This window comes from Camelus ferus, chromosome 27, assembly GCF_009834535.1.
Source record: "Camelus ferus isolate YT-003-E chromosome 27, BCGSAC_Cfer_1.0, whole genome shotgun sequence".
Classification (NCBI taxonomy): domain Eukaryota; kingdom Metazoa; phylum Chordata; class Mammalia; order Artiodactyla; family Camelidae; genus Camelus; species Camelus ferus.
In genome coordinates, this window is record NC_045722.1 from 7,494,527 (window position 1) to 7,512,821 (window position 18,295).

At 48.1% G+C, this 18,295-nt stretch overlaps 1 protein-coding gene across 4 annotated transcripts in view; it reads left to right on the plus strand.

Annotated features, from left to right (window-relative positions):
• MINAR1 (membrane integral NOTCH2 associated receptor 1) overlaps positions 1-16,682 on the plus strand; it is a 32,041-nt gene extending 15,359 nt beyond the window's left edge. The window contains exons 2-5 of one of the 4 annotated variants that reach the window (XR_004315551.1): positions 1,011-3,362; positions 7,632-7,886; positions 8,234-8,299; positions 12,608-12,714. Coding sequence is in view for 2 of the 4 variants with exons in the window: in XM_032468912.1 (XP_032324803.1) it covers positions 1,062-3,362; positions 7,632-7,886; positions 12,608-12,805 (2,754 nt within the window). In the remaining 2 variants the exon portion in view is untranslated. Of the gene's footprint in view, positions 1-765; positions 3,363-7,631; positions 8,300-12,607 lie in introns of those variants that run through there. The other 3 variants (XR_004315550.1, XM_032468912.1, XM_006189621.3) reach the window with 3 other exon arrangements.
• Positions 16,683-18,295: the final 1,613 nt, after the last annotated feature.

Consider the following 18,295-nt stretch of genomic DNA (forward strand, 5'->3'; position numbering starts at 1 on the left):
GGAATCCAGATGGTGGCTGTATGAGCGTTCACTATAAAATTCTTTCAACTTTGTTGTATGTTTTAAAATTTACATAATAAAATAGTGAGAAACAAAGAGTACTAATTCAGAAAGAAAATTCGTATTTGCAATCCAAAGGTCACCACCATTAACATTTTCCTGTACATTATTGTCTTTCTGTTTCATTTCCAAGAAGATACAATTTTATATAATTAAGATCTTACTTCATATACAGATCTATTTTCATATTTTTTTCACACAGTATTGTACCACAGTTTTCTTTTGTCAGGAAAAGTCTTCAACGTGTAATTTTAAAATTAAGGTCCAATTTACATATAGTAAAATTCGCACATTTTAGCGTACCCTTCTGTGAGTTTTGACAAGCGCATACAGGCATGTAACCACCACTCCAATCAACATGTGGAACAGGTCCAACATCCAGGGAAATTTCTCTGTGTCCTTTTGTCAACATGCAGCCCCTGGCAACCACGGATCTGTTTTCCAGAATATCATTAAAATGGAGTCATAGATTAGGTAGCCTTTTGAGTTTGGCTTCTTTCAGTCAAGTACAATGCATTTGAGATTTATCCATGTTATTGCATGTACTAGCAGTTTTCCTTTTTCATTCACGAGTAGTATTCCACTGTAAGGATGTACACTATTACGATTTTAATGTTTGTAAGAAGTCATTGTATATCATAACCTGTTTTATGTATGCATTCCTCTGTTATTTGGATATTTTATTTTTTCACTATTACAAATACCATTGTAATGAACATCTTTATGCAAAACCATTGTCATTAATAATTTCTTTAAGGTAAGATTCCTGGGAAGGGAATTACAAATGGTATGTTATAAATATTTTTAAAGCACTTACTACATTTTTAAGCACTAAAAAGTCTTCCCTTGCATTTCTTTATGTGGTTCATAACCAGCTCGACTGCAGACTCCACTGGTGTTTATAATCTTCTTTTTCCTCTCTTCTCTTTTTCGATATTGTCACCCCATAGAAGCTGACTCGAAGTTTCAGTGTTGTCAGTGAGCCTTTGAAATTCTAAATCATGGAGACCAATCAGGAAACGTCCCTCTTCTTGGTGAAGATCTTGGAGGAACTGGACAGCAAGCAAAACACGGTGTCCTACCAGGACCTGTGCAAATCTCTGTGCGCCCGCTTCGATCTGTCCCAGCTCGCAAAACTGAGAAGCGTGCTCTTCTACACGGCTTGTCTCGATCCCAATTTTCCAGCCACGTTATTCAAAGACAAGATGAAATGCACCGTGAATAACCAGCAATCAAAGAAAATCATGGTGGCTGCAGATATCGTGACGATATTCAACCTGATCCAAATGAATGGGGGCGCCGCCAAGGAGAAGCTGCCCACCGGCCGGCAGAAGGGGTGCAAGAAGGAGGCGTCCTTTGACTCGTGCCGCTCGGACACGGAGCTCTGCGGCGCGGCCGAGTGTGAGCCCCTGAACTGTGAGCTGAGCGAGAGGCCTTTCAGCCGGGGCTACCCCGCCAGGCAGTTGTCCAAGTGCCGGAAGATGGACTGCAAGGACTGCTCGCAGTTCGTCCCCGCCTCCGAGCCCAACTTCTTGCTGGGGGTCAGCAAAGAGGTAAAAACCCGGGCGGCCTCCCTGGACAGGCTGCAGGCTCTGGCCCCGTACTCGGTGGCCAGCCCCCAGCCCTGTGAGATGCAGAGAACTTACTTCCCCATGAACATCGAGAACGAGTCCATTTCCGATCAGGACTCCCTGCCCCTCACCCAGGGCATCAAGGAGACTTTCATTTCGAACGAGGAGCCCTTTGTGGTCCATTCCTGCGTCCAGAAAAGGAACATCTTCAAAGAGGATTTTCACAACCTGATGACTGTGTCCCCCGGGTTGGCTGGCCCCTCTAACAAGGCTGAGGGTGAGCACGGGGAACCCCAGAGCCGAAAAGAGTCCCACAAGACGCCTTTCTGTAATCACAGCTTTGAGATGCCCTACAACAGCCAGTACCTGAACCCCATGTACTCCCCTGTTCCTGACAAAAGGCGGGCAAAGCATGAAAGCTTAGACGACCTTCAAGCTTCCACGTATTTTGGACCCACTCCAGTGATGGGGACCCAGGAGGCCAGGCGCTGTCCGGGGCGGCCCGGCAAGCAGACCCCATGGCCGGCCAAAAGCTGGAGCCTAAACACCGAAGAAGTCCCTGACTTTGAACGGTCCTTTTTCAATAGAAATCCCTCTGAGGAGAAGCTCCGCTATCCGAATGCCAGCAGCCAGACCCCCAATTTCCCAACCCCAGACAGGCGCCCAGCTTACCTCACACCAAAGGAGCCACAGCCAATTCTCCCCGTCGGCTATGCGGCCAAACCAAACGGGCTCAAATCTAAAGAGATCTCGTCCTCTGTTGACATGGAGAAGCATGAACCGGTCAAGAAGTTTAAAGACAAGAGCATCAGCTGCAGCGGTGGGCAGCCCAGCTCAGACACCAGCAGTGTGGGCACCCAGACCGAGCAGCACGTGCTGGAGCCGAAGAAATGCAAAGACCTGTGTGCCTCAGGGCAGGGCAAGTACAGTGACAGGCACGCCATGAAGCAGTCGGATGACGACTCGGAAATCGTCAGCGATGATATCAGCGACATTTTCCGCTTTCTTGATGACATGAGCATCAGCGGCTCGACTGGAGTGATACAGTCCTCCTGCTACAACAGCACAGGGTCCTTGTCTCAGCTTCACAAGTCGGACTGTGACAGTTCGCCGGAGCACAACCTAACCAAGATGGCCAATGGGCTCCCCAGCAGCAAAGGAGAAAAGGGCAGCCGGCCTGAAAACAGCCACCACTCGGAAGAGGAGCTGAAGACCAGCGTGTGCAAACTGGTGCGTAGGATCGGCGAAATTGAACGGAAGCTTGAATCGCTGTCAGGCGTCCGGGAGGAAATCTCCCAGGTCCTGGGCAAACTCAACAAATTGGATCAGAAAATGCAGCAACCCGAGAAGGTGAGTGTGCAGATAGACCTGAATTCCTTGACCAGCGAGGCTCTGTCCGATGAGAGCACCTCTCCCCAGATGTTCCGGGCACACAATGGCCCCCACGGGCCCAAACTGGAGAACACCGCCGACTGGTGCTGCTCGGACGCCAGTGGAAGCAACAGCGAAAGCCTTCGCGTCAAGGCCTTAAAAAAAAGCCTCTTCACCAGGCCATCCTCCAGGTCCCTGACGGAGGAGAACAGTGCCACAGAATCCAAAATCGCCAGCATTTCCAACTCTCCCAGGGACTGGCGCACCATCACTTACACCAGCCGCGTGGCCGTCAGTGAGGAGGAGATCAAAGACAGAGGCCCCAGAGAGACTAAGGACTGGCATCGCAAGTCTAAAGAGGTAAATTTAAGCTCCTGGAACGGGGCACAAGCTTCATCCTAGGGTGGTCTGTTTCCAAGCCTAGAAAGTTACTTTATACAAGAAAGAGGCCTTTGCCTCCGTGTGCTCGTTGCCCTTTCAGATTCAGCAGGCTTTCCACATTAGAGCAGAGAGGACAGCGCAGGCTGTCATTGGTTCCACCAGGGGGCTTCAGATATTGGACAGGTGGTGGGAGACCTGATGGTCTTAGAATGGAGAAGGTGGCAGAGCAGACACGCATCACTGAGGATTTTTTCCTGTCCTTTCTGAACTAGCAAGATACAGGCAAAGAAAATGAGGGGAATGACTTAAAAGCCCTCCAGCTTCTACATCGCTTTCATGCGCTTCGTTGCGTGCATGGTGTTCCTTTTTAAACCCTTGAGTTTTCTTCATTTTAAGATCAATAGCTGATTAGTAAGAAAAAAAGATAAGTAAGGAAATTATTCACAGTTCCACCACCCAAGGACAGCAGCTCTTAATATGATGTCTTCCTTTGCTTTTGAGGTTTTTTTCCCTGCACTGTTACAGGGAAGCTGGAGAGTTTTTGCATCTTTACAGCCAACATCTTTTCTGTCAGTGCTCGAGTGAGTGCAGACACATATGCTCTGATGCTTTCTTTTTCTGGTCCCCTGCAGTTCGGATGGTTTGTTTCAGTGGGACTCATGGCTTCTCTTCTTAATTCTGCATGGCTTACAGGGAACCCTTTCTGGCCAAAGTGATGCCGTTGCAATTTGTTGCTCATTTCAATTCCCTTCTAAAAGTCGGTGGACAGACCATAGGGCCTCCCGAGGTCACGGGGGACCAGTCATCAGTGGGAATGAAGACGATGTGGCTGCAGATGCCCAAGGCCAGAGTGGGAGGCTGAGTCTCTTGAATGGTGCCAAGGAGGAAAAGCTTAGAAAAGTAGGCCCTAAGGAAGTCTTCAGGGTCCGAAGCAGAGGAAAAGAGTAAATAAGTGATTTTTCTCCTGATCCCAAAGGAACCTCTGGGATCTGGGGCGGCCACTGCTCTCTTCTGTAGCCTCTCATGACATGTGGTGCTGGAGAGAAACCAGGGTTTGATATGCTCGGAGAAGATGCCCAGCCATCGTGTCTCTTCACTGCCAGGGTCTGGCCAGGGTACTGGAGCCCTGGGTGTTAGGTAGCCCTGAAAACGGCCATTTATGGCATTTGAAAGGTTGGGCATTTCTATAGAAATATCAGGTTAAACGGAACCAGCCACACGTCCAATCTAGAGCAGGTCAGCACCTCCAGAAACCAACAGAAACAGCCAAAAACTTGAGAAGGATCCACTTGAAATGCGCGGCACCAAGTTGCTCGCGTCTGAGGTTAGCTGTCTTCGTTTTGTCTCCTTCTGGGACCCTATTTCTCCCCCTCGGTGTGTGGCTCTCACCACCTCCGGGCCGATGCTTCCCGTGGTGGTGACCACCTTGCCTCCCAAATCTCACACTGCTCAAGGCCAGTTCCCCCAGATGGCTGCCACGGGCCAGGTGCCCCATCCAGACTTTCTGTTCCTTCAGAGCCGGTCTCCCCTCTCCCTACCCCCATTTTGGGGTCACCATTCTAGCAACTCCCCAAACTGAAGAGGCCCCGCTCATCCTTGACTTTCTTCGTGGGCTCTCTCACCTCCAGTTTGGCCATTCAACCCTGTGGGTTTATCTTTTGTGATGCTTCCTTCCCTTTAAATCCACCCTCCCTCCCCCTAGTCCCGGCGCTTACCGCCTCCCATCTGGGCGCTGGGGGCAGATTGGTAACTGGCCTCTCTCACTTACCTGCCCCTACTTCCATCTCCTCTCACGACATCACCGCCACCATGTTCACGTTCCGAGAGCCCATCTCTTCCTTGGCTCCCCTGTGCTCGGCAAAAAGTTCCCAACTCCTCGGCCAGGCCGCTAGAGCCTGGTGAATTTCACACACTTCTCCCCAAGGGCAGGGCTCCCGTTCACCCAGACTGGGCCCTGCACCACCTTGACAAGTCTCCCTGTTTCCCTTCCAGAGTGCCTCCCTCATTCACTCAGGCAGCAAACGCGGACAGATCATCTAGAATGGCCAGGCCCCGTCCCACCGTCAGGCCTTCTCCATGCGACTCCTCCGTCAGGGATGTCTGGTCCACCTCCTCTGTGCCGGTCTCGGCCCTCCGCCCCTCAAGGCCTCTTAATTCATAAGCCTCTGAAGCTTCCCAAGGGACTATCGCCGGCCTCTGATCTCCAGCCTTTAGTCCTCTTTGTTCAGAACAGATACAAGCTTTTCGTTTAAAAATATCTCAGGTACACATAGCGACCGCTGTGTCAGGACGCGGACACCTCGAGGGTGGGAGCGGGTAGGCAGGCATGGGCAGCAGGCGACTTTCCACCTCAGAAGCGAGAACACGTTCGAACCCTTGCTCCGCCACTTCCCGGCTGTGCCACGTCGGGCCAGTCTCTTAACCTCTCTGACCCGAGTTTCTGCATCTGCAGCGGGGATGACGATGTTACACCCTCGCAGTCTGGAGAAGCTGAAATGAGATACCGTGTGTCAGCGCTGAGCCGGCGGTGGACACACAGTCAGCCCTCGAGTCACTGTAGTTACGCTGTTGAGTTGTTATTATTGGCACCTGCCCCCCTCCCGCGCCCCCAGCTCAGTGCAGGCTCTGCGTGCGTGCAGGGAGGGCACCCTGAGGGGTGGGTGGGGGTGATGAGCAGAGTAAACAAAATCAGCGAATCCCCTTAGAAGACACTTGAGCTTGATGAGCTAGAAGGTAAGAGGGAGTCTCTCTCTTTCCTGTTTGGGTTTGGCCAAGTTTACACTGCTTCCTCTGAATCAGTACCGGCAGTCTTGGTGGTCTGGAAGCACTAAATGTGACACTGTTTGGGCAAGAGCTGACGGGTATGGGTCTGGGTTGCTGGTGGGTGGGCGTGCGTGCTGAGTCCCAGTCCACGGGTCGGGGACACACACTCACACTCGCGTACAAAGCTCATCAGGGGGACTCCCGCCTCTCCTGACACCCCACTCACTCTCCTCTTGCTTATCAACGCTCAGCCCCGCTCACGTTCTAATTTTTCCTTTTTCTCTTTCTTTTTTTTTAAACATTTTTTTATTGAGTTACAGTCATTTTACAATGTTGTGTCAAACTCCAGTGTAGAGCACAATTTTTCAGTTATACATGAACATACATATATTCATTGTCACATTTTTTTTCCGCTGTCCTTTTTCTCTTTCTGTTGCCCACATCCACAACTTTTTGCTTTCTATTTCATATGCACGACATCACGGCATTGGTATCCGTCCCTTTAACAAACACTGGAATGTCTTCTATTTGGTGGTATGACATCACTGGCGTGGGGGATTCAGAGATGGTCAGGACAGTCCCCTGCCTTCGAGGAACTCACAGTCCAGTGGAGGAGACAAACAGGCAGTTACAGTTCGGTGGGAGAATGCTGGCTGCAGGCTCTGTACACAGTCCTGAGGGGTCCCACAGATAGGTGCTGGCCCAGCCTTGGCGGGTCAAGGAGTGCTTCCTGGAAAAAGTGACATCTGTGTGGAGCTCCGAGGGCCTGAAATAGAAGACCCCAGTTATAACGGGTCACGGAGAACAGAGCCCCTGGTTTGAAACTCAAGGACTGAGGACATGAGTGAAAGTCAGCTGTGCTGGGCAACTGCCTACCTCACGCTGTAGTCCAGGCTGTTCCCCCGTCTTGAAGGCCACGCAGATGTCTCTGAAAATCACTAGAGGCCCCCAATGTGCACTGTGCGTCTTGGCTTCTTCCAGCCCGAGCAGTAACATGGCATCAGTGGTTTCAGCCAGCTCTTTATCTCACACTCCTCAGTACCAGCCACAAACTGGTAAAGAAGAGAGTGGGCGGTGATCTGCAGTGGTTAAGGAAGAGTCTCTGAAGCCAGGTGATCAGGCTTCCATTCCAGGCCTACCCACTAGCGGCTGTGCACCCTGGGGCAAATCACTGAGTCTGTCTGGGCTCCATTTCCTTACCTGAATGGTGAGCGGTAGTACTAGCAGTCATGGGGGCGAGAATTTATAAAATAATCTCTCCCTGGCACAGAAACGTTGGGTCACACTAGTACCTGTAACATCACGAGCTTTTCCTAGAGGATTTCCCCCAGCATGGAGATACCTTCTGTGTACTTGTGAAGAGCTGCATTTGGCTGCCTGGACTCTCCAGAGCCTAGTGATAAAAAGCTGGCGTCCGCGCAGTTGCACTCTGACCTCCGATGGCACCTGTGCCTCTTTCCTGGACTTCTCTGTGCCCCTCTGCAGGCTGACAGGCAGTACGACATCCCCCCGCAGCACCGACTGCCCAAGCAGCCCAAAGACGGCTTCCTGGTCGAGCAGGTGTTCAGCCCTCACCCCTACCCCACCTCCCTCGAGGCCCACATGAAGAACAACCCTCTGTACACAGACATGCGGCTGACGGAGCTGGCCGAGGTGAAGCGGGGCCAGCCTTCCTGGACCATCGAGGAGTACACCCGCAACGCAGGCGACAAGGGCAAGCTGACAGCTCTGGACCTGCAGGTGAGCCTCTCACTGCCCCGGGCGGTGGGGGAAGGTGGGGAGTCCAGCCACGCCCTGGCAGATGCCTGCTCCCTCACCCTTCAGCTTCCCGGGTTCCCACCGTGGAATTCTGAACTTGAATAAATTGCAGAACAGAGATCTTTTTAAAACAGGGGGATTGCTGTTTTCCTTACTGGTCTGTAAACCTTTCGCAGTGGGGCTGCTTGACTGATTGATGTACGTTGGCCGTCTGATTTGCTAACGATGCGTTTAAGACTCCGTAACAAGTGCAGATTCTCATATATGCTCACAAGACCTGTGCCCAACTGTTTAATGAAGTACAAGCTGATTTCTCCTTCCACATGTAGCACGTGGGATAAGCATATTTGTGGGAGCCAAGCTATGGATTAAGTTTCCATACGGAGCAGTCCCAGGTAAGCGCCATCCTCGGAAGCCCTGTGAATCGCTTGCGGCTGGAGGGCGTGTTTTCTGTTAAACCGGTTCCGTTCACACTGCATCTCTCTGTGTGTCCGCATCACCTCAGGAGCACAGGAAGCAGTCTGTCTCCACCAGCTGGTTAGCTTTGTGGGCAGCAAGGCCATCGTCCCAACGCTGCCAGTCACGTACAGGTCCCAGACTGTCCACACCACTCAAAGGACAGTTGGAGAGATGCCAGCGGGGGCTGGTATCCCCTGAAATGGCCTTGCTGTAAAGCAGGGAGGGCTGTCCAAGGGCCAGTGCAGTGGTGAGAAGAAATGTGTTTTTGCAAGGTGCGGGGTTCTAATCTGGGTTCCTCTGCTGCGTGGCTTGGCACACTCACTTGCTTGAGCTTTGATTCCCTCACCTGTTAATGGCCATAATCGTATCTAACTTGGAGAGTCATTGTGAGAAATGAAAATAATGTATTTAGAGTTCCTGGCACTAAGTAAGCATTGAAAAGGCATTTAGGGGCTGAAGAAAGGAAGCTTAAATCAATCAACTCTGCACGGTGATTTTTACAGCGGTGACTCTTGCAGGGCACAGTGGCCTGCAGGCAGGAGTTACAATGTGCATCTCAAGTTTACAAATGAGGATATCGAGGCCCCCAGAAGCTCAATAACAAGTCTAAATTTGTATCGGACCATCCGGCAATAAGTCTCATGTTCTTCCTCCTCTGTTGCCTCTTCACCGTGTCATTTTTCTGTTGATGAGAGGATGGTGGAGCTTCATGTCACAAAAATGACTGCAATGACGTTTGTTTATGTCGGGCCCTCAGTGACAGCAGTGATGGGAAGGGGCGGCTCTGGCCAGGTCCTGAGAGTCAGGTTGTTGTTGGTATCAGGACCGCCCTGGAAGGACCCCGCTCCTCGTCACCTCCTGCACGTATGTCCCCTCCTGCATGTATGTCCCTGTGCACACTGTGTGCCACTTGTTCCTTCAGGCCACCTCCTCTCCTGTCATCATCCTGCTGGCCATCATCCTGCTGTGATGCTTCTGCAGGTGGATCCCAGGGTCTTTGCCGTGGGTATCACACTGCGATCCATGTTGCAGGCATGTTAGAGAGGGCCCAGAGGTGTGAAAGGCTCAATGAGTGGAATAATCAGTATTTCACTGGCATCATGGGATGACCTTGACCGGGTCAGATTAACTGAATGAGTGGTAAACTGAGAAACATCTTTTTAGACTTTGGGAGGAGGAGTCTGATACAGATACAGACTTTAAAGTGCCAATGTTTATAAGTATAAAGACTAAATTATAAAAAAAAAAAGCAGATCTTTGGATTAGAGAGCTTTAGGCAACATCACTTAAAAATGCAAAGGATAGTGTATCCAGCTGCACAAAGATAGGAGGGAGCAGAGAGTTCGATAGCCTGGCGAGGGCATCTGCAGCAAAGCGGAGCAGGCATCGGGGGCTTGGATGAAGACAGAGGGGCACCACCCTCCTTGTTTGCATTGCTTTGCAGCGCCCCAGCTACTGCCTTAGGGCAGCTTCGGCATCTGGACCGTCTGCTTGGGGTCCCTTGGCGTCAAGATGTAAATTTGCCATCGATGGCCACGTGAGGCTGCAGCAAAAGTGCGAGCCCTGTTTTCGCTTCCAATGTTCAGCAGGTGTCATTAACAACTGAGGATGCTCCCTGTGTCCCTTGAAATCTCGGGTCACCTCTCTGCTCCTTGGTGTCATTAGAGCTTGCCGTTATTGAAAAAACTAATTAAAAATAGTTTATGGCACTGGCTGAATCCCAGCCCATGAAGTGTATATACCTATAAAGGAAGCCAGTTTCCTTGCATCTGAGCTGGAGGGAACGAGGCAATCTCATGTGCCGTTTACACACTGTTTACCTCCTCAGCCGGCCTGGGGAGACTGGGGAGAGGAAGTGGCTGTTTCACGCGGGTCAGAGCCTGTCCCCAAGGTGCCAGAGCAGGGAGGGCTGCTCCTTCAGACTTCCACTCGAACCAGCGCACCCCTCTGGACCTGTATCCCAGCCAAATAGGCCCATCTGTCTCCCCCTCTCCCTTCTAGAGTGCCCACTAAGTTGCTGAAGAGCTGTCCTGTCCAGGGGGGCAGACTGATCCCAGGTGCCAGTGGAGAGCAGAGCTCTGGTGGGGAGGAAGCTGTGGCCCAAGCTCATCCTAACAGCCAGAGCCGGGCGGCAGCAGAACTGCTCTGGGAGGCTCAGGAAGACCGTGGCTCTTGGGACTCGGCAGAGGTGCTTTCTTGCAAAGGCTGGTCAGAGCATCCTGCGCTTCAAGGATTCTTCCATTGTGGAGCGTGTCCTGTTTCTCACGATGAGAGTCCTTAGGTGGCCAGCACCCTCTTCCACCCCTCCAGATAACATGAAAAATTTGACCAACAGTCTTTAAACATTATGCCTCAGTAAGGAAGGAGACCTGGGAGAGTTGCAGCGATCCCTACGTCCCATTCTGTATAATCCCAGTGTTGCAAAGAATATGCTAGAACAGGGGTTCGCAAACTCTCCTCTAAAGGACCAGACAGTAACTACTTTAGGCCTTGCGAGCCTTTTGCAGTCTCCATCACAACTGCTCAGCTTGACCGATAATTGTCTCAAGCAGCCATGGGCAGTTTGTAAGTGATGGGCTGTGGCTCTTCGATAAAACGTTATTTTTGGATGCTGAGATTTCAATTTCATGTAATTTTCACATATCATTGACTATTATTTTCCTTTTATTTTTTCAACCTTTAAAAAAATGTAAGGACCGTTTCTAACTTGCAGGCTGCACAAAGACAGGCACTGGGCTGGACTGGGCACACGGGCTGGAGTCCAGCGACCCCCATGCTAGGAGGCCTTTAGCAGCAGGAGAGCAGTGAAGCCCCCAGAAGAGGCCACAGCACGTGGGGTTCAGCGTCCCAGCAGGAAGCAGATGGCGTACTCACGGGGAGCTGGGAGAGCGGGGAGGAGGGGACTGCTTGCAGTGGTGTTGTCGGCAGGGGTTAGAGTCCGGGAAGCACCCCCGGGACCAGCACTAGTGAGAGGCTGTTGCTGCCCTTGGATCTGAAGGCCAAGGGAAGGGAGCTGTTTCTGAAACCCACCAAGACCCCCAGCTCTGAGAACAGGTGCCTGAGGGAACTGTGGCCCAGCAGGGAGGGTGCCGGGGGACTGATACCCCACGGGCTGAGCCCCCCTGGGAAGCATCCGCATGGGCCAGTCTCCTGGGGGCGCAGAGCAAGCTGGGAAAGAACAGAGGATGGGGCTAGAAGAACAGGTGGAGAATGAGGACTGTGGGTTAGAATCATCGACACTCTAATAACGTGGTATAAATGAGGTGTTTTTTTTTTTTTTTAGTTTTGGAAGCATTTGTTTTGTAATCCTGTGTGTGTGTGTGAGTGATTTGGAACATGTCCACCTTTATGTGCATTAAACAATGTAAGAAAATCTTCAGAAGAGCTGTTTTGCTTGTGTTTCAGAGATTTAGGTGACCCCACTTGGAGTTGCAATGTGTTGTTGCTTTCATGTGACACATTATTAAATGTTTGCCATAAAATGAGAACACGGCCTTTCTTTATGGAAATAGATTATAACCATCCACGGGGAATGGGGTTCATGGGCAGTACAGGTTAAGTGGGATATTTCTTCTGCAGACAGTTCATTAATCTCAGGGAGACCAGGAGGCAAATACCAGTGGGGGCTCTCCCATGGGGACGTGGCACCTGGCACGGGGATGGTCGGCCACGGGTCTGTGGTCCCTGCCTTTGAGCAGTGACCTGACCTGCACAGAAATGTTTGAAATGGAAATATTTTCTGTTCTTTTTTTTGAACGGCTTATCTGGGAGGTGCCTTTGACTTTTCAGTAGAGGCTTTTCCGAGGAACTGGGAACTGAATCAGAGTGATGTGATAGCCTTACTGCAAACAGCTCTGCTCTCAGGGACTGTTAGTGGAGAGTATTTTTCAATGACTTTCCCTGCCTCCCCTACAGTGGGGCCAGCCTGTTCTTGGTTGTATGCCCTTGAAGTTTACAATCTCGTTTGTCTTGGCTCTGTTTTTCTTGCTCCTAGAAGATCTGTGGGTTTTCCTGTGTCAAAACCATTGTGACCTTTGTAGTCAGGGAGGGGCAGGTGCGATCTGTGGTGTGTGGGAGCCCGAGTCCTTGGAGGTCCGTGGCAGGAGGGGCTGGTGGGCCATGTGGGGAGCCTCGGTCACCTCCAGCTGCAGACAACTCTTAGATGCTTCAGGAGTGATGATTATCAGAACGTCTTTAACCTGTTGCAAGTATTCACCGTATTTCTAACATCTCTTCACTTTTAGACACAAGAATCTTTAAACCCGAACAACTTAGAATATTGGATGGAAGACATTTATACTCCGGGCTACGACTCATTACTGAAACGTAAAGAAGCCGAGTTCAGACGCGCCAAGGTCTGCAAGATCGCTGCTCTGATCGCCGCAGCCGCGTGCACGGTCATCCTTGTCATTGTCGTCCCCATCTGCACCATGAAATCATGAGCCCCCGACGCGCTGTTGCATATGGCTTCTGACTACCGACGTCTCCCTCTATAGTTGAAAATCACGCGGCGGTGTGGCCACAGTTTGTTGAAACGGAGATGCGATCGTGGAGGCTTTCCTGCAAATGCTGCTGATGGTCTTCAGAAAGCATGCATTCTAGATAGAGAGCTACCCACCTATTAGCTTTGACTTAATGACACAAGGATGACTTTGAAGAAGTGCAATATCTTTTGCTACCAAAAGAATGTAATGGACTACCAGTAGGTACCAATTGAATTCTAAGCAAAAAAAAAAAAAAAGGAAGATTAATTGGTTTGGATTCTTTCCATTTGGATGAAATTTCATGGCAGGGAATGTGTTATAGAGGAGATATTTAATCCATGCCTCGTGTCAGGGAGCTAAGGGAGACAGCAAGATGAGAAGAAAAAAAGGACAGGTTTTATTTTCCTTCACGTTCTTAGACCGCTGCAGGCGAGGTAACAGGGTATGTATTCAGAAAGGGTGTTACTTGTCTGCTGACTTTTCTCAAGGGCTACCGACTTGTCATTCGTGCCCTTCTGTCATCATTACACTCTTCACAGTGGATGGATCATCATGGAAACATTCTGCACCTTTTCCCTTGTGCCCAGGGTAGGAAGGCCTGAACGGCCAAATCGGGCCTGGCACAAAGAGTGCTCTCTCTGCTTCACAGGCCAAGGGATTCAGGTCCGGAGACCTTCCCCTGCCCACCCGAGGTGTGGGAGAGCTGCTTGCTAACGACGTACGATCACATGAGAAGATCGTGGCGTCCCAAAGGGTCTCCCGTCTTGCTCTGGGGTGTCGCTCCGCTCCTTAAGCTTCGAGCTCCCGGCGGTACCAGGTGCCCTGCTTCTCACACAGGAGCTGGAGAATTCGGAACTTGTCCTTGTGCCTTGAAGAGTAGAGACAATGGCTAAACTTTGGCATTCTAACTCTAAACCATGGTTTCCGTGCACCACTACGATCAGCCCTTTCCAATGGCTTTAAAAAAGGTTTTGAAAGCTTGCCCATAATATGAGAAAGGCACTGAGGTGTTCTCAGCTACTCCGACACCTACTCCAGAGTTTTGAATACTTGTCAGCAGTGCAAAAAATATTATCTATTTAACCGTTTATCTATCTATGTACATGTTGATCTAAATACCTAATTTTGGTCTATTGTCTTCTCTGTTAAATAACTCGAGAGCAAGATTTCTCCAGTGTAAGGCAGCCATTGTAATTTCATTTGAATTTGATCTCAGTTTCTGCCTGTTGAATGGTGCTTTGATGTCACTGGACAGAAAGAATCCTTTTCAGCATTGATTCAAATGTCTTGTTACAGGTTAAAGTAAAATGATTGTCAGAATCTAGCTACCTTAATTCTTCTGAGAACAAGGTGGGATATAAATAAATGCTGGTAGTAGGAATAATCACTCTGGATGATATAATACATTCCCGAGAGAGAGGTTTGGGAGGCATCTCAGATTTTAAAGCAATAGGAGTTCATCCTATTTAGTTCATTCTAAAAACTTCCAAGTAATGCTTCGCTTGCTGTGTCTAATTCTGTTGTTCACCACGAAGGGTAGTCAGAACATTTCATGGTGTCAACAAGAAAGGGATGGAGGTTTTCATCTGTGGTGAACCTGCATTTTTTAGACGTCTTCATGTTATCTATTTCTATTCTTCTGTTTAGGTACGGATTTTCAACGAGGTGACTGAAACTTAAGCCTTAGTATGGAAAACTGAGGATTTATAATTGAAAATGAAAAAATATATATATATCTATATTACTGTCTATTGTTAGCATTTTAGTCTTTTGGTGCTCTGTTTTGGGTTGGGCACATTAAATAAGGTTGTTTATCTCACCCCAAAGGGGCTTCTCAATTAATACCCTCGGGATTGGGGAGTGGCCGTCCCAGCTCTCCTCCCAACCAGTGTGGCCCTATAACACATCCTGGTCCCACTAGTCTCTCCTTCGTCTCAGATTAAGCCAGGAGAGCAGCAGAGATGGGTAGTTTCCAACCTCTTGCTCTAAGATTTGCAGAGAAGTAGCGATGCAGTTACCCAGGATAAGAAAAATTTGTCAAATCCCAATCGGACTCCTTCACTGGCCAGGAAGGATCATGGTGGATGGACCAAACTACTATTGCCACTGCCCTTGGGTGAATCTATCCCTGATGGGCCCTGTCTGGGCCGTGTGCCTCGCCACCTAGGGAGGGTAGGACTATAAGCCCCACCCCCTGCAGAGAAGTGAAGAGACTGTAGAATTTTCTTCTACCCTTTTCATATCCGGGGAGGTAGTCAAAGAAATTTAGTCTTGCTCTAAGTCCAGTGTAGCTTTAAAATTCAAGTCAGCATCATTTCCACATAATGGAAACATCCAGACCCAGTAAGTCCCCTCGGAGAACACACAGTGATGGTCCAAAGGCAAGGTGGTTTCCTCTGAAAAGGGTAAGTTATCCTTTGCCCGGGAGCTGTGTCTGGTGTCAAGTCATAGACCTTTGTTATGGCTTGAAGCTGATGGATGCTGGGGTCTTGGGATCTAGATAAGGTGAAGTTCACAGATGGGTCCTTTTTCTCCATTGATCCCAAGCTTGTTACACCTTCTTTCCCCAGACCCCAGACTCACGCTAGCTCCTCCATCCCTCTGTTTTCAGAATGGGGCAAGACCAGAGTCTGGCTTGGAAGGAAGCATCCACCCATCCCTCCAAAATTTGCCTCTCATCTCCTGCTGCTGTGAGCTCCCTGCAGGTGACACAGGGACTGGCTTAGCTTCCATACTGGGGGCCATTGCTATCACCCTCTCTGGCATTTTCACATGAAGTATAATTTCTTGTGCCTAAACCTAAAAGTACTACACTATCAAAATTCACTTCATCTCTCTTGCATTAAAAAAATGAACAATCAGATGTTATTAAGGGATTATTTCGAAATTAGATCTCTTTAGCCAATAATTAAAGTCGGAATCATTTCATCCTCTTTTTTGAGTCTGAATTTGCTTTGAACACAGCCTTGCAGAAAAGCAAACAAGTTTCCCAGCTCACGGTTTCCAGATATTTTACACAGTGCCCTCTTCCTTAAACTGCAAATACAGTAAAGCAAATCACACTTATATCGCCCATCACTAGTTGATCATAAATTGTTAGTATTTTAGGGCATGCTGCTATGTGATTGATATCTGCAAGGCTAGCTTAATAGATGTGCTGAAATTCACAGTTCTGAATGTGCCATAAGTTCTGATACCCTTATTGGAATCAAGGCAGTGCTGTTTTTGTTTACAATTTATCAATATAAGAGCAACGGCACCTCATTTTCCTTAGCAAAAAAAGCTCTGCCAATAGTATGTGATTCTGCCAAGTGGTATAAAATTTGTGAATGTTGAAATTCAACATGCTCCATATTATAACCAACCTGCAAGAATATTGTGGTCAATTGTGTGAATACCAAATCAGTATACACTGTATAGCGTACTACGGAAATTTGTATTTAAAGGCAAAGGTATTAGTAATTGTTGGTATAATGGGGGAAGAGGGTATTAGATATTTATTAAGTAGCAATGAGAAATGCAACAAGTTTCCTTATTTATGCCTTATGAATAAATGGGTGTGAAATATACGGTGAAGTTTTATGTGTGAGACTCTGAAGGAAGGGGTATCCTTGAAGGCAGGGACTTGTCTTTTCTATGTTCGTTCCGTAAAGCTCTCAGCACACTCCTGGTGCTTGATCAATGTTATATAATACCGGTAACTAAGCACATTTTTAGACCTTTTTTCAAATGGCTTGTGTAAAATTTGGTTAATGTATAATGGTTGGTTTGAAGCTCTCATATGAAATCTGCCTCTCCAAATATAATCAAAAATAAACTGAAAAATTATAAAGTATCATACAGTGAGACTGTATTCTATGCATAGATTACAAGTGGTCAGTTTCACGCACAAATCCTACGTGTCCAGCTTGAGGCTTTTTCACAAGTTGAACACATCCGTGTAATCAGCACCCAGATCGAAATGCAGAACATTCGAGCTCCCTCATGCCTGCTTCCAGTTAAAACCTTGCCAAGAAAAATGGCTATCCTGACTTTTAAGGGCACGTGTTAGCTTTGCTCGTTTTTAAGCTTTATGTAAATGTGTCCATGTGGTGTGTACTCTTGTGTATCACTCGACATGATGTGAAAAACATCCATGCTGTTGTGCGTGGCTATGGTTTTCTCACTCTCATTGCACTTACTGGCTGTGATTATAGCACACCTTATTTACTCATTCAGCCAATGATGAACATTTGGGTAGCTTCCAGTTTGGGGCTGTGAATATGCACGTATGTGTCTTTGGTGAATACACATGTGCGTTCTGGAATGGGTGTGCCTGGGAGTAAAACTGCTGAGTCATGTGGTGTGCTTATGCTCTGCTTTGGGAGATCCGACCAAAAAGTCTTCTAACATGGTTCGACCAACTTACACTCCCGTCAGCAGTATTTGTGGGAGTTCTAGTTGCTCTACATCCTGCTCAACAACTGGTATCGTCTGTCTTTCATTTGAGCCATTCTGCTCCATGTATCGTGGTGTCTCATTGTGTATGTAATTGGCATTTTTCTGGTGACTAAGACTTGCTACTTTTTTGTAGGTTTATTGGTCATTGGATATACTGTTTCCGGGAGTGCCTGTCCACATTTTTGCCAGTTTCTACTAGGTTTCTGCCCTTTTCTTATTGATTTGAGGACAAATTCTGGAAATGAGTCATTTGTCAGACATACTTTACAAATGTGATTTTCCATCCTATGAGCTGCATTTCCTACTCTCTTAATGGTGCCTTTTTGATCAATGGAAGTTCTTTATTTTAATATAGAAATGCATCATTTTCCTCCATTATGATTGGCAATTTGAGTCCTTTTTGAGAAATCTTTACAGACTCCAAAATTATGACGATGCTGTATGTTTTCTTTAAGACGCTTTACTGTTTACTTTTCATAGTTAGATCTGTACTCCTCTTAGAATTGTTATGTAAACCCGGTATGAGGTAGGGGGTTAAGATAAGTGTTTTTTTGTATATCCATTGATCAACACCATTTATTAGAAAGACCATCTTTCTCTCTCTGACCTAAGTCCATTGAAAGTATATATGGTTTTCTGGACTTTTATTCTGCTCCATTTGTCTATTCATCTGTTCTCACATAAGCACAAAATCCCAGAGACATTAGGCATTGCTCCCTATGCAGTAAATGAATAATAGCTGACTTGGGCAGAAGGCTCAGAACATTTCTCACTTGTGAAATCATATCATGGAGGATACTGAAGAGAGATATTCATCCAGCTTCTTTTATCTCATTCTGCCATTCACAAATGTCACTGAGCTCCCCGCCTGAGTCATTAAAAATAGTGATTAAACACGAGTCACAGCACATTGGAAAAAGCAATTAATATCTTGACACTGAAACACGAAGGAAGTCTCTGATGAGATCTTGGAGAATGTTAGGGGTAACTATTACAATGCTGGGTATA